The following is a 15000-nucleotide window of genomic DNA, read 5'->3' as shown; positions in this document are numbered from 1 at the left end:
TTTTTTTTTTTTTACATTTATCTATAAACATAGAATCTGACACCACTAAACACCGTTAAATGTAACGATAATTGGATAAGAAGTACAACAATTTCTTTAATAAATAAAAAAATAATTTAAATTATTGACAAATAAGTGGGAAAATAACACTCTACAACATGCTCTTACAGTAAAGTGATCACCTTCGTTGTGCGAACAGCGAAGGGCAGCATTAAGCTTCCCTGTAGTTGATTGTTTTTCTGTGACGGTATACCACTTGGGTTCTGATTCTTAGTCAATCCACTGCTTTTCCAAAATAAAGTGGATTCCAAAGGTACAGCTCACAGATACAACGTAATCCAAGATAACCGTGCGTACTTGCCAAAGATGAACACACACACACACACACACACACACACACACACACACACACACACACACACACACACACACACACACACACACACAAACAAAAGCCAAGCACACACTTAGACTGAACCAATTCAGACTCCACCATAGTCAGTATGCATGAAGTTCCCAGCATGCCCTGGGGCCAGGCTCTGGGCTGCGACTGAACGTGGGCCTGATGAAGTTGGTTGCAGTCGCACGTCTCAGCCTGCGGCTCTGGATGCAAACACCGGCATTGCTCCTACGGGGAAAGCCTCTGCTGCCAATGCAGCTGTATCTATCATCACACACACACACACACACACACACACTTTTCCTATTCGTGTCATTTTTTTCTTTACATCCTTTATTGCTCACGCCCAGTTTCACAGTATTGCAAACACACATCATCTTGCAGCGTTCAAACTAAATCCAGCAAGTACACACTTCCTCTCTAGAGCGATTGCACGTAAGTAACCACCACTACAACATGTATTACATTCATTCATTCATTCATTTTCTACCGCTTATTCGAACTACCTCGGGTCACGGCGAGCCTGTGCCTATCTCAGGCGTCATCGGGCATCGAGGCAGGATACACCCTGGACGGAGTGCCAACCCATCACAGGGCACACACACACACTCTCATTCACACACACACTCACACACTACGGACAATTTTTCCAGAGATGCCAATCAACCTACCATGCATGTCTTTAGACCGGGGGAGGAAACCAGAGTACCCGGAGGAAACCCCCGAGGCACGGGGAGAACATGCAAACTCCACACACACAAGGCAGAGGCGGGAATCGAACCCCCAACCCTGGAGGTCTGAGGCGAACGTGCTAACCACTAAACTTCAAAACCTATGTAGAGTTATTATTTATTATTACACTGTACTTGAGTTCGATTCTAAAAACAATTGCGCTTTTTCGGATTAAGTGAAAAAAAAAAACTAGAGATTAACACTATGCAATATAATCTGACATGAAGGTGTTTGCAGTGGAGAAACTCTCTTCCAGATGTTTTTCATCAGCTGTGAAAGTGTTTTTATTCCAGCTCGGGTTTGGGTTAAACTTCTGCTTGTGTGTGTGTGTGTGTGTGTGTGTGTGTGTGTGTGTGTGTGTGTGCCTGCGGTTCTGTCGGTTTCTATTTGCAGACCTGCTTTGTGTAGCGTTGTGTGTAGCGAGAGCCGGTGTGAAACAGGAGAGGGCCTACACGACAAACATCGGCTGAAATATTTCCCCTCTCTCATCCCTCAAGGTCGTCTCCCCTCTACACACACACACACACACACACGCACACACACACAAATTCCCTTGCTAGGTGAGTGCTTGTGGCTGTGTGTATCACATATGTTACTGCACTGCTTAGCTTTCGGCTCATTGTATTAATAATAAGACCACAGATTGCTTCTAAACAGTATTCTACAAAAAATAAAATACTGTTTATTATTTTTTAGGTCATTTTTTATTCTTTTTTTTTTTAATGCAACAAACTTCTGGGAATCCCACATAATTTCACATATAAGGCGTATTTATGCTGTATTTCATATCCCATGTTCTTGTCTACTGCAGCTTTCCCAAATTTCTTCCTAATCGGATCTATAAAGAAAATCCATCCATCCATATGTCCATTCATCTAAAAGTACTTTCAAAGGTATAAAAGAAGTCCTTAAGGTATAATTATGTACTTTAAGTGCAAGAACTTCAGTGATGATGATGATGCAGGCTTTCCCCTTATGTATTAGTCTATTTTTTAAGGTGGAGAACGTGTCTCATGAGGTCTTGGTTAATGACTAGTGTTTAACTGAGGTTTGTACAAAGGATCTTGTAGGACACAAGCTTCACAAGATATAGAGGTGTATACTCCACCTAAAATAGTGCAGTGAAGATGACATTTTTGGATAATTGCAATCCTGATTCAGAAACGTTTCAAATTTCCTCCTTAAAAAGTCTTAACCCTGTTCCTGAGGTTTGATGATTGTTGCATTTTTAAGTGTGTAAAATAGTGTTTCGGTGCTAAAACAGCTCAGTAGATTTGAGGTTAATGACAGGTGACCATTTCGGGATGAGTACACGCCATATCTCCGTGGCGTCTGGCCTCATTTCACACACACCTGTCACCGTGGCCCATCCTGGCTTTCCACGCACCGATGCTGTACAGATCAAAAATAACACCAGCTCAGACATCTGCCCGCTTTCTTTCCATTTCCCTCTCTTCCTTCCTTCCTTTCTTCCTTTCTTTCTTTCTTCCTTTCTGTCTCTCATACACGTGAGATACACACACACTCAAACACACCTTTAACACACTCTAACAATAGATCAATAATGTCTTATATGCAGAGGAATTTATGTGATCAATAAAAATGCCAAGCTTGTAACTTCTGCTATAAAAACAATCCTTACATGCTAGGAAATTTTAACAGGACATCACTCCTCACATAAAAGCAAAAGATTTTTGGAAAAAAAGATATCACACAAACACACACACACACACACACACACACACACACACACACACACACACACACACACACACACACACACACACACACACACACACACGCACAAAGAGATGCCCTATGCAGACTATAGTGCTTGTTACAAAGAACATAAATCCAGAGGCACAACATAAATCAAGTATACTGCAATGTGTAAAAGACACACAACATATACAGGATGTGTTAAACCGTAGCCTGCTCAGTGTATTCTTAATGTTGTGTAAATCTTAGATATTGTCAACAAAAAGCATTTTGACCCTTTTCGGTTTCCATAATATGATCCCTATTAAAACGATTGTGTCAGTGGATTATTATAAAATATCTCTATCCTCATATTATCTGTTACATTACTCCTTTTGATCACCTTTTGACCTCTTTTGATGTCCACAGGACAATCTAAATTAAAATAGACATTGTGACTTAAATATGTCTGTCCATATTTACACGCATAATGTCTCTTTTGTATTACCCGACAGCGCAAGTTGATCCTTTTCGACTTCCACAAAAATTATGTGACTTAATAGAAATATTGTAAAATATCTTAATGTAATCTTCCTGCTTGTTATCTATATTGATTGACCTGACAGCACATTTTGACCCTTTTTGATTTCCGCAAAATGTCCCAAATTAAATGCTCATGTAAAGTTGCTCTTGTTTTTTTTTAGTTGTTGTTTTTTTACAAGTCAATGACACATTTTTTAAGATAGAAGCTGGACTGGTTTCATTTGTCCTTAATTTTTTTGTTTTGTATTGAATTCTCTATGATTTCTTGTGAAAAAGAAACCACAGCTGTCTGTAATAACGTTAAAATCCTGCATGTGTGGTGTTAATACTCTAGGTATGTTACTGTGTGTGTGTGTGTGTGTGTGTGTGTGTGTGTGTGTGTGTGTGTGTGTGTGTGTGTGTGTGTGTGTGTGTGTGTGTGTGTGTGTGTGTGTGTGTGTAAGGAGCAGGGGTTTAGCCCTGCAGGTGTGTGTGTGCTTTAGTTAACCCTGCAGATATTTTGTGTTATGCATGTGTGTGTGAGCTCATGTGTGTGTGAGTGTGTGTATGTGCGAGAGGGGTTAACCCTCAGGGCGTTGCTCTCGTTATCAGCCCCTGTGGACTTTTCCCAGCAATAGCGCTCTATTGATCGAGCCTGGAGCGCATTGGTGCCGGCCAGATTAAGAGTATAGATTAGCAATAAAAGGAGGACATTACTCGGCAGCCGAGCTAAAATTGAAAAAAATGATGAGCTCCTGGAAGTGGGGATGAGTCAGAAGAAGGAGAGGAGAGGCGGGGGCTTGGTGGATGAGTGTTTCCATGAGGACGTCAAACACCACGCGTGAATATTTGTGTGAAGTGTGAAGACGGGGTCATTAAAGAACGCCAAAGAAAGGTTCGACCGTGTGCGTCGTCATCATTACATCATCATTGCATCATCATTATGTCATCAGTTACACAGAAATATGTCTGTAGAACATATTTGAAACATAATTAAACCAGATAATGTGTAAAGTGTTTGTCATATTTAATGTAAATAATCATCAATAGTTCACATTTGTTTGCAATTTAAAATAACATCTATGATAATAAGTAACGGGGTTAGTGTTATGACCATCACATGTAAAACTTTAATAACAATATTGATTCAAGAAAATAGCTGCTGCTATTGTAGAAAATATAAATTAAAAAAATCCACATCTTCTCACCATTCAGAATCTAGAACAGGTGATTGTACTGGACTTGCCATGTTTCTGAACAACCTGATGTCGTATTTAATACATTTTTTCTAATAAAGCCTGCTTCAGCACATAGTCCTTAAACCTGGACTATACTTTCTCTGCACCATTTATATCGAAAGTGCCTGATATCTACAGAAACGAGGCAATATGTTGGAAAGGATTTGTGAGAACGTTCTCTAATGAGAAGCCGGGGTCTCAGAAGGATAGGTAAATGGCCACCTTGTGATACCAGTGTTGTTATTGTGTCTGTAGCCTGACAATAAAATGTACTCGCTTCCATAATGGATTCGTTTAATAATCCTCACAGTAGGGTGTTATATCTGGACGGGTGTAAAGAACATCTGGTAAACAGCACCCGCAGGCTGGGGAACTTTCTGTACGACTGTCGGAGGGACAGAGATGTCGTATTGACACCGGGAAACAACTGCGGGTCGAGTTTAACACCGTTTCTTTTCCTAGATTATCCTAGACGAGCTAAGGCACGTCTACCTATGGATTTCCATCGTTAGCTTTGCTTTAGAAGCAAATGTAGCTATAATTATTATTATTACTAGTTTATCGGTTTACTCTAAATATCCTTCTTCGCTCTCAAAGTAAATTTCTGTATTTTGGTTATATAATTTATCATTAAAAAAAGAGAGAGATGTTCGGAGAATGTTTGAGAAATCTTCTGAGAATATCTGGAGAATATTTGGAGTATTTTTGGAATATATTTGGAGAATATTTGGAGAATATTTGTGGTATATTTGGGGACATTCATTAAAATGTAATGAATTCTCAGTCCAGGTTTGCCCCCATTTTCCACAAATCATTAAGAAAATGCAGTAGGGTACGAGGTCATAATTAGACAGAGCCCCCACTGCCCAAACACCCCCACCCCGAACCCCCACCCTCTATATGCACTGGCAGTTCTGGAGAATTTATAGCCCCACTAGGAGAGCTTGCTGGGCAATCTAATTGCAATATTAGCTTGTAATAACACCTGTTTTAGAGACAGGCAATAGATCACTGGCACAGCGGGTCCTTTCTGCTTGCCTCAGCGCAAACGGGCTGAGCGTTTACAGCATTCCGCCTCATGACAAAGGCTTCCATCTGATGACCTCCGACCTCGACGACCAGCACTTGACCCCATTCAGGCGCCAGATCTGACTCGCAGATCGGAGCGAGAGGAGCAGGAGGCGCAGGGAACAATTCGCTCGTCATAATTAGTTCTACCTTATTTCCCAGGATGGCTAAATCAATGATCCGAGGCTTTCTGTTTATCAGAAACCACACCATCATTCAGACCGATTAGGAGGAGATATTGCCTCTGTTGAGGCACAGCTACGAAGAAAAGAGCCAAGGAAAAGAGGGAAAAGTAATCCGAGCTCATGCAAAATTGATAGGATCTTTTTTAACCAATGAGACGAATACCGTGGTTGGAAAAGTTACACGAATACAATACTTTTTAAACACTGCAACTGGAGGCAAGAATTGAGCAAGCGATTCACCTCAAATGAATCTTTTGTCAAGTATCGTTACTTGAAGATTTGCTAGCTATAAACTGCGTAGGGTTAGGGGTGGAGATTTGTGTGATTATCTTGGATACAACTTTGTATCGTATGGAATGTAAACACAAAGAAGTTTACGTTAGTTTAAATTTGTCGAAATTTCTTACAAGATCCAAATATCACGTACGACAAACCGAACCATCAGATTTGTCATCTTATGTTTATTGTAATAATCGAAATGCAACATAACTCCACCCCCTCATCTTACACTTAACCCATTGTTTTTGGAGCATTGATTGGAAACAGCTACGGATTTTTTAGCATATACTGTATAGTTGTATGGTTACGAGTAAGGAACATCTGGAACGTTTTCATTACTATCGCTACAGTTGTTATCTATCTTTTAGGTGTGTGATATGTATATGTATGCATGTGTGGGTGTGGGTGTATGTGTGTGTGTGTGTGTGTGTGTGTGTGTGTGTGTGTGAGCACACATATGTGTGTATGTGTAATTATAACGCGTGAGGCTGCATAACCTGACGGCAGATGTTGATTTACAGAGCCGAGCAAAGGTGGTGGCAGCAGCATGCACTATTGTGTGTGTGTGTGTGTGTGTGTGTGTTGGGAATGAATGGCTCCCATTAAGGCTTTTACAGTGACGAGCAGTGCCGCTGATTTGCATGGCAAGCCAGAGGCCTCGCTTCGCGTCCAGCTGATTTATCTGTTGGTTTAAGGAGGCCATAAATACCGGTGCTCTTAATAGGGCACCGAAATGCAGTCGTACGCGCCGGTCCGCCTTAAATCAGAACAATCCACTGTCACCGGTAAACACTTTCCGAATGGGTTTGGTCAGCGTAATGAGGAGCTCGGACGTGCCAGACCCACACACACACATATACACACAATAGGCTATAAGGTATCCAATGTAACTGGCCCTGAGGGAGACATTCGAGGCAGCCGTGTCTTGCCTCATTGCAAAGACATGAAAGATACAAACTCTCTCATTTCCACCATCTCCTCACATTTTTCTACCCGTTTTTGATTGCCTGTCTTTTCTAATGTCGCTTTGTTTACTGTTAACAGCACCATAACCAAGTGCTCGCGCTCCGGTCATACACTTTCGCCGATCCGCACGTGTCTGTGGAATATCGACGTGTATTTCTATGTGTGTGAAAGACACAGAAAGAGAGAGAGAGAGAGTGTGTGTAAAGGGAGAGGGAGGGTCACTCGTTCCTGACTGTCTACTGGACGTGCTCCAAGGCCACTCTAACGAGCCAGCATGGATTTGATAATGACCCTTGTGCCCTAGGAGGACACACTCACTGCTGTCCTGCTTGGACACACACACACACTCACATACAGTATATAAACACACACATGCACACACTAATGCTCGTACGCACACCCTCACACACTCCGGTTCGGTCATTAAAGCAGCTCCCTTAAGAGAAATTTAGCAGGTAGAGACTTGGTAGTGTCAATCTGAGCAGCTCATAAGGGAGTTCATTTGAGAGTCACTTATAAATATGACCTCGTTCCGAAACGTCGCTGTCTGCATCCAAACAGATTGTGCTGATTTCATCATAACAAAACTGTATTGCAGTATCCGTGTTTCAAAAATGCAATACGGACAGCCGTACGACTGCATGCAAAACAGACACACTTATGAATACTATATCTCGTAGTGAAGACGTCTGAAGAAACTGAGAAAATTGATAAAGGGCCCGGAGCCGAGATCCCGAAGTTACTCGCGTTCTCAGATCAAAACTTCATTCTTTAAGCTTTTTTGTAAAGGTGTCAGATCTTCATAATGAAAGCCTACAGGTCCGTTCTCTTACCTGTCGATAATCACTGGGTCTGACGGTGTCTCGTTTCGGTTCCCGCAGCTCTTCTTGTCGCAACACCGACTGAAATGAAATGAAAAAAAAAAAAAAAAAAAGAAGTCAATAAAAAAAAACTTTTATTTCTTTGTGAATAAATTAATTTGCCTGGTATAGAACGTTATATGTACTGTATATAAATAACAAATATATATACACTTTTATTTTATTTCTGTAGGTGTTTTATAAAGGCAAGAATGCAGCTGAATTTTGGCCAAAGCGAGTCTCTCTCTCTCTCTCTCTCTCTCTCTCTCTCTCTCTCTCTCTCTCTCTCTCTCTCTCTCTCTCTCTCTCTCTCTTTCTTTCTGTCTCTCCTTTCCAGCTGGGCTGGGCTCATGCCAAGGTCACTCAGCCAGCCTCTGACAGTTTGGACAGCGCCCAGAGACGTCCCGGTGCAGCGGCCGCGTCCCAAACGCCCCTCACTGACGCTGCCATCACCCCTGCCCTTGCCTGTGCCCTCGCCCCAGGGCTGGCACCTCATCTGGTGGCATGTGGCTCTCCTAAATACAACCACCGATCCCGTCCCAAACAAAAAAAAAAAGACTCATTGTTGGCTAGCCAAACTGGCATTGGCACTCGTGCACCCCACTGGAGAAGTGGTCTAGCCCTCTTCCCAGTTCAGTTTATTGTTATTAATTATACATTAAGGTGCTCTATGTGGCGCTATCTGCAATTATAGTGGAAACTAAACACTAACTTTATTAAAATATAATTGTGTAACCGGGGTCATGCCTGAACAATAGACTTAAAATGAAATGAATTCGTATCTAATTTCCGTCCTTGCTGTTAGAAATGTTAGATCATTTGACAAACATTTGGAACATTTGATAAACAATTCTCACTCCAAGGCTGTGAAGGCAAATCTGTCTTTATGAATCATTTATCACACTGTTTGGTCCACAGAAGAAGAAAAAACAGCCAAAACAGGTGTTGTTTTTTTCCTTCGCCTTGTGTATGTGTGACTGTTGCCATAGAGAAGTGCCACCATAATTTATTCCCCGAGCTACTTGGACCCATTAGCAAAGTTCCAGGAGACCAATTAGCATTGGAAGCCCAATGGTGCGGCTGTGGTGACAACCTCCTCAAACTGAGAAAGGAGTGTTATAAACAAACTGGACCCCAAGAGCACCAGGAAGTTCCTCTGGGACTCCTGTGGCCCCTTGCACACCAAAACAAACCCTGGCAGGACGTTTGTAATACCACCTTAATGGCGATCCCAGTGGGAGTCCATGGTGGCTAGTACTAGTCCTGCTAATGAGTCTGACCATAAGTACACACAACAAATACAGGTTTGGTGTGAAGCCTTACCCCAAGAACAGTAAAGATGAGACTCAAACTCAGCTAAGAGCAAAGAGGAACTAATGTCCCCCGGTACCTTTATGTTCGGTCGACGATGCCTTCCCTAGGCTGGGCCACCCGGTAGCTGATTTATTTCAGAAATAAAGGAGATAATTTTATGGCACAAGGGTGAGCTTAAATAAAAACCAGGCATCAGAGCACCTCAGGGAAGTCAAACGACTTAGCATCAGATAGAAGCAGAGACATGTGGGGATACAGGAAGCGTGTAAAGATATAGCACGACGGAGAGGGTGGGTTTCAATGGAGGGCATGTTTTCAAAGGGCAAATATCGTAATTGCCCAGGGTGGATAGAAAGCATAGCCACTTGGCTACTTGGTTGCCTGGCAGTATCAGTATTCTCTCATCCATCCTGGTCGTCCAGCATCGTCCTTCCATCCTCCAGGTCCCTTCCTCTGTGCTCGTGCGTCTGGCTCTCGCCACTGCTCGGTGCCAGCTAACCTCCGCCATGCCTCATTTGGCAATTTCAGGGTGCCAGTTTCAAGCAGTGAGAATGGCTGGTGAAGACCTTGGACATCTATAGCCAGCAAAAGCCTGATCCCATGACAAATCACTTCTTCCCTTTTGAAAAGCATTGCAGCTCATTATTTAGTCTCGCGGCTACACTGCCATCGTAGTCGGCCTGTATTTCACAGACAGCTAATTAATCAGTCAAAATTGATCTCTTAGCTTAATTGCGTTGCACCCACTCACTTCCAGGAAGGACAAATCTAAATAAAAATGAAGAATTTAGGGATCCTCTTTAAGGATTGCAAAATATGTCAGGACATCGCTTTGTGTATTTGTACAGCAGAATATCTCATTTTGTCAGAATATTTGTGTACATGTGTGCAGATAGGTGAGGCTGGTTTCGCTAGGGACCTGATAAAGAGTGCTATCACCCAGGAGAGTGAGAGAGAGAGAGAGAGAGAGAGAGAGAGAGAGAGAGAGAGAGAGAGAGAGAGAGAGAGAGAGAGGAAGCATGTCTCATCTCCCTCTCATTAGCGAATGGAAACACACCATTCATCAGGGGATGGCTGCTAATAATCACACTCAATCACGTAATGACCGCCTCAAAGTGAGCTGTCATTATGGAAATGGATCCTGTATCAAAATCATCTTGGAGGAGAGAAGCAGGTTCCATCAGGAGAAAGAAAAAAAAAAAAAAAAAAAAAAAAGGAAGCCGCCGCCGAGAATTTCAGCACCCGCCGCTTCAAGGTTCATAATAACAGGTTATTTTGGCTGCTAAGCGGAGAAATCCATTTTAGAAAGAGAGACAGTAGTGAGATTTATGCTCAGTAATTTAGGGAGGCAGGCTGAGACAGTCGAGCAATGAAAAGATTAGTGACATCTCAATCTCGATTATGGCTTTTACACACAGGACCATGATCGTATTTAATTCCGAGGAAAATTTTTAACCCAGTCTTTGGCATAGAAATTGTTCTCATGGTTGGCTCGAGTCCAATTGGATGTCTACGCTCACCTCTATATCTACTGTCTGAGTACATTATATGTCCATTTATTATCCCATATACAGAGTATATTATCTTATTAACACATGTACAGTACACTGTATATCATTTGATCTCTAACTGGAGCTATTAAGACTTAAACTATAAACACGACGCATATATCCGAGTGTTAGCTTAGATGATGTTTGGCGTCCCGATCCAAAACAGACGTTTGCTTCCTTTCCTGTAGGATCTTTGTATAGTAATGGATACCTACTGTACAGTATCTCAAGATTCCTGAGTGGTCAGTAAACCCCCAATCATTTCGCCCGTATTGCATTATTAACACATCCCTCAAGCCCTCAAACTTCATTTTTAGGTCACTACCCCGTGAAGTTCCAAACATCTGAGCCCATTAACATCCAGGATACAGATATACCCCAGAAATTCACCCACAGATACACACCCTGACCCCCACTGGGCATTCGGCTTGAACAAGCCCCCACCGGTTAGGCCTCCAGCCGACAGAGCTCATAATTACACGGTATTAAAGCCGATAGGTGCTATGTAATGAGGGAAGTCCTGTCGAAGCACACATAGGAGGGCGGCGCATTTACGTCGGGTTTGAATACTAAAGTTAAAGGTGTACCCATAAAGCCCGATGAATTGTTCGACTTTTCACAGCCTGGACTTTATATCAATACATTTGTGCTGACAATGCAAAGGATAAATATGTTTAGAAAAGGAAAGACAACTCGACAAACCAACCTGCACATGATCTCGTGGGTAAGAAGGACACGGCACATCTCTGGGTTCTTGTCCTGGCCCTCGTACATGATTGGCTGTGAAAGAGAAAGAGCTTGGATTTCATTTCCATTTGTGCACAAAACATTGTGAAATAACAAGCGTGACGGAGCTGAGCAGGTCATTAGTAATGTTTTTGTGGTTCACAGCGTGCTGTAAAATGTAGCATATGCTAAAAGGTAACTCTGGTCATTAATATGTGGGCAGATGGACAGATCCAGAAGGTCTACGAATGGATGCTTTCTCCAAGGCATCCATCACCCGGCCGATGTTCCCGGTGCGTATGACGGATTATTAGCGCACACCATAAGAAGCGAGATACCCAGTCTCAGCCTTACACACACCCATAATCCACCTTACAACATCCCCAATTTCACTCGCCTTTGGTCAGTCCACCAAATGCCTTGGGGGACAATACTTTCAGGATAACGACCACTTTTACATTATTGATCTCATTCTCTCTCTCTTTCTTTCTCTCTCTCTCTCTCTCTCTCTGTCTGTCTGTCTCTTGACGCTGTCTATGTAGGTTCTCTGCCTCTTTATTAACATCCACCCGGTTCGAGTAAGGGGAGGGGATTTTGGAGAGGGGAGAACAGGTCGATATTTGTATATCATACTTGATTCACGTTTCTGGCGCCAAAGTGGTCCATGATATCATCCGTAAGATGTGGTTCCATTACTATATGTTGGTGTTATCGACCTTGTGGCCTAAATTTCTCAAAGACTAGGATTAGGACCAAATATTTTACATTCAGATCAGCAGGGACGAGTGTATTTATTTTGGTTGTAGTGAATGTCAGATCCCTGTTTTATATCTATCATGTAGAACAAAAGACAAATCAAGACAGCAGGACTATAATCAATCGATATCTACACCTCGTGCTTTCATAGATTGCTGCTGTGTGTGTGTGTGTGTGTGTGTGTGTGTGTGTGTGTGTGTGTGTGTGTGTGTGTGTGTGTGTGTGTGTGTGTGTGTGTTACAGAAAGCAGAAGGGAGGGGATTTGACAGCCGTGCATGGCTGCAGATCTCTTTTGTTGTGCTGGAGATTATAGTCTCCAGCGTGCCGCCTCTGCAGATACATTAAGGCCTATTGATTGGTCTCCGGGGCTGACGCTTTTGTCGAGGACCTGCTTGCCGTATTGATCCGAGGTAGCCTGACACACCATGACAACAATCCCCGTTGAGCCAATGGGACATGAGAAGGGGTGGGACTAAAATTAGGGTCCATTTCACTAGAGAATGAAGAGGGATGGAGTGAAATCGGGTCTCAAGTGAGACGGACTATGTTTAGGACAGACTTCGGCTTATAAAGACTTCTGCACGTTTGTGTAACCACTCCAGGGAACTCGACGATTGTAAAAGTGAGTTATAGGAAAAGAGAAATGCCGCTGACTGGAAATCAAGTGAAGGATGAAACATTGCAAAAAAAAAGGAAAGAAAAGAAAAGAAAAACTCTTCGTTGAGTGACTTTGTGCTAAAAGTCGTAAACAGTTATAGTCAGGTGTGAAAATGGAGTTAGCTTTTGATTGAGTGTTCAGTGTTCAGTGTTTATGGTTCATCTGATGACCTCGTCGCATCGACATAACGGCGAGCGCTCGATAAGGAGGGCGTCACCTTAACCGAACGCTAAACTCCAAAACTCGTATTATTATTGTTTAGGAATATCGTTACTCACCTGCTTAGTCATGGAGTCAATCAACCGTACATACAAGTCCTGCTCGGTCCTGATTCCTGTATAATCAAGAAATATATTTTGTTAGTTAGAAAATAATTAGCACAGAAAACACATTAAAAATGATGTTTGCATGGACGGTTTTTGTAGATCTCAAAACATCTGTTTTGTTGTAAATCGAAGACTAGGTTTTTATGAGTCATTCTAAGAAATAAATATGATAAGCTGAACTTTTCCTTGTCACAGGGATTGCACTCCAAGTGTACTGACTTTGTACAATTAGTACATATTTATGATTTTATTTGCTTTAAATGTGCCTTTCAAATAATCTGTATTAAAAGTCTAAAAGTTCTACACTTTTTAAGCAGGATTTAGTAGTTCAGTAGAATTTTCGATCTAAATTCGGAATTCACGGCTAAACAGGGACGTCGAGGTGCGTTCGGCTTTATCGTGTGTCCTTTTTCCGGGGTCGGTCACTATAACAAGCGCGATGTATTCTGTCTCCGAAAACACACACGCTCAACATTCAACATTCCCCCGCAGATTAAAATTCAATTCTTTTCGAGTAAGCGTTAGCAGAAATAAATAAATAATGATAAAGATACAAATTAGCTCCTAATGGAACGTTTCGGTTATTTCAGAAAAAATAAATTTGACATAGTATCCCACATGGAGTGTGCAACGTTTTGCTCGTTATGCTTGAGCTGTTTATTAACCCCAACAAAGACGCACACACACACACACACACACACACACACACACACACACACACACACACACACACACACACACACACACACACACACACAGAGTGAATCCAAACAAGAAACAGCGCTGCAGTTAATCAAATAAATGTATTATTTATAGCATTCCTGTCTTAAACCTGTGAGAGACGGAGCCCCTCACCGTCTCTCCACACGCATCCATGGACAAACTCCTTATCCATCATCACTGTTATTAACATCACTCCACAGTGAAAAGCAGGTGTATGGGGAAGGGCTGAAAAGCAGAAAGGCATCCTGGGAAGGCGACCCGTGGGCTAATCTCTCAGCAGGATGGTGTAAGTGACATTCACATCAGGTATCTCTAATTATTTCAGCTCACTAAAAGAGCCTGTATCATCATCAGTTTGGACATTAATGAGTAATTATATACAATGAATAAAAACGAAAGTGCAAAGGCAACGGACCCTCGAACGGCGTCTCGAATACCTTTCTGAAGTGAAAAAGGTATCAAACAGAAGAAGGGGACAGATGTGAATGAAATCATCCCAGAATAAACAGATGGGATCCTCGATACCGTTCCAAAAGACATAAAGTCGGGTGCGAAAGACTGAATCCTCTACAGACGAATGTTTAATGCTATAAGCATTTTTTGTCAGCAGAAAAAAAAAACTTTGACGAACTTTGACGAAGTCCAAAGCGATAGGAGTAAAGTATAATATGAGTAATTTGGATGAATTATTAAAACAATGTACTGAAAAAGTTAGAAGGATAAATGTGTTGGTAATGGTAGAAAAATTAAATAAATAAATAAATAAATAAATGTAAAAAAAAAAACAATTAAAAAGAAAGAAAGAAAGAAATTCCAAATAAATCAATAAAACATTCTAACTAAATAAATAAATACATAAATAAATAGACAAATAGACAAATAGACAAATAAATAAATAAATAAATGTAAAGTGGATCATGAGATTGCTGACAATAAGAATTTTTTTTTAATAAAAATTAATAATAGTGTCCCATTTTTTGGGGGGGGGGTGTTTGTTTG

At 41.7% G+C, this 15000-nt stretch overlaps 1 protein-coding gene across 3 annotated transcripts in view; it reads right to left on the bottom strand.

Moving 5' to 3' along the window:
* LOC113637505 (transcription factor COE3) overlaps positions 1 to 15000 on the bottom strand; it is a 93522-nt gene that overhangs the window by 67392 nt on the left and 11130 nt on the right. For all 3 annotated transcript variants that reach the window (XM_047800457.1, XM_027138196.2, XM_027138197.2), the window contains exons 4-6: positions 13231 to 13286; positions 11519 to 11592; positions 7922 to 7990 (exon numbers count right to left, since the gene is read on the bottom strand). In XM_047800457.1, coding sequence (XP_047656413.1) covers positions 7922 to 7990; positions 11519 to 11592; positions 13231 to 13286 — 199 coding nt within the window. The remainder of the gene's footprint in view (positions 1 to 7921; positions 7991 to 11518; positions 11593 to 13230; positions 13287 to 15000) is intronic.

This window comes from Tachysurus fulvidraco, chromosome 15, assembly GCF_022655615.1.
Source record: "Tachysurus fulvidraco isolate hzauxx_2018 chromosome 15, HZAU_PFXX_2.0, whole genome shotgun sequence".
NCBI lineage: Eukaryota > Metazoa > Chordata > Actinopteri > Siluriformes > Bagridae > Tachysurus > Tachysurus fulvidraco.
Note: the sequence above shows the minus strand (reverse complement) of the source record. Positions and strands in the feature narration are given on the sequence as shown.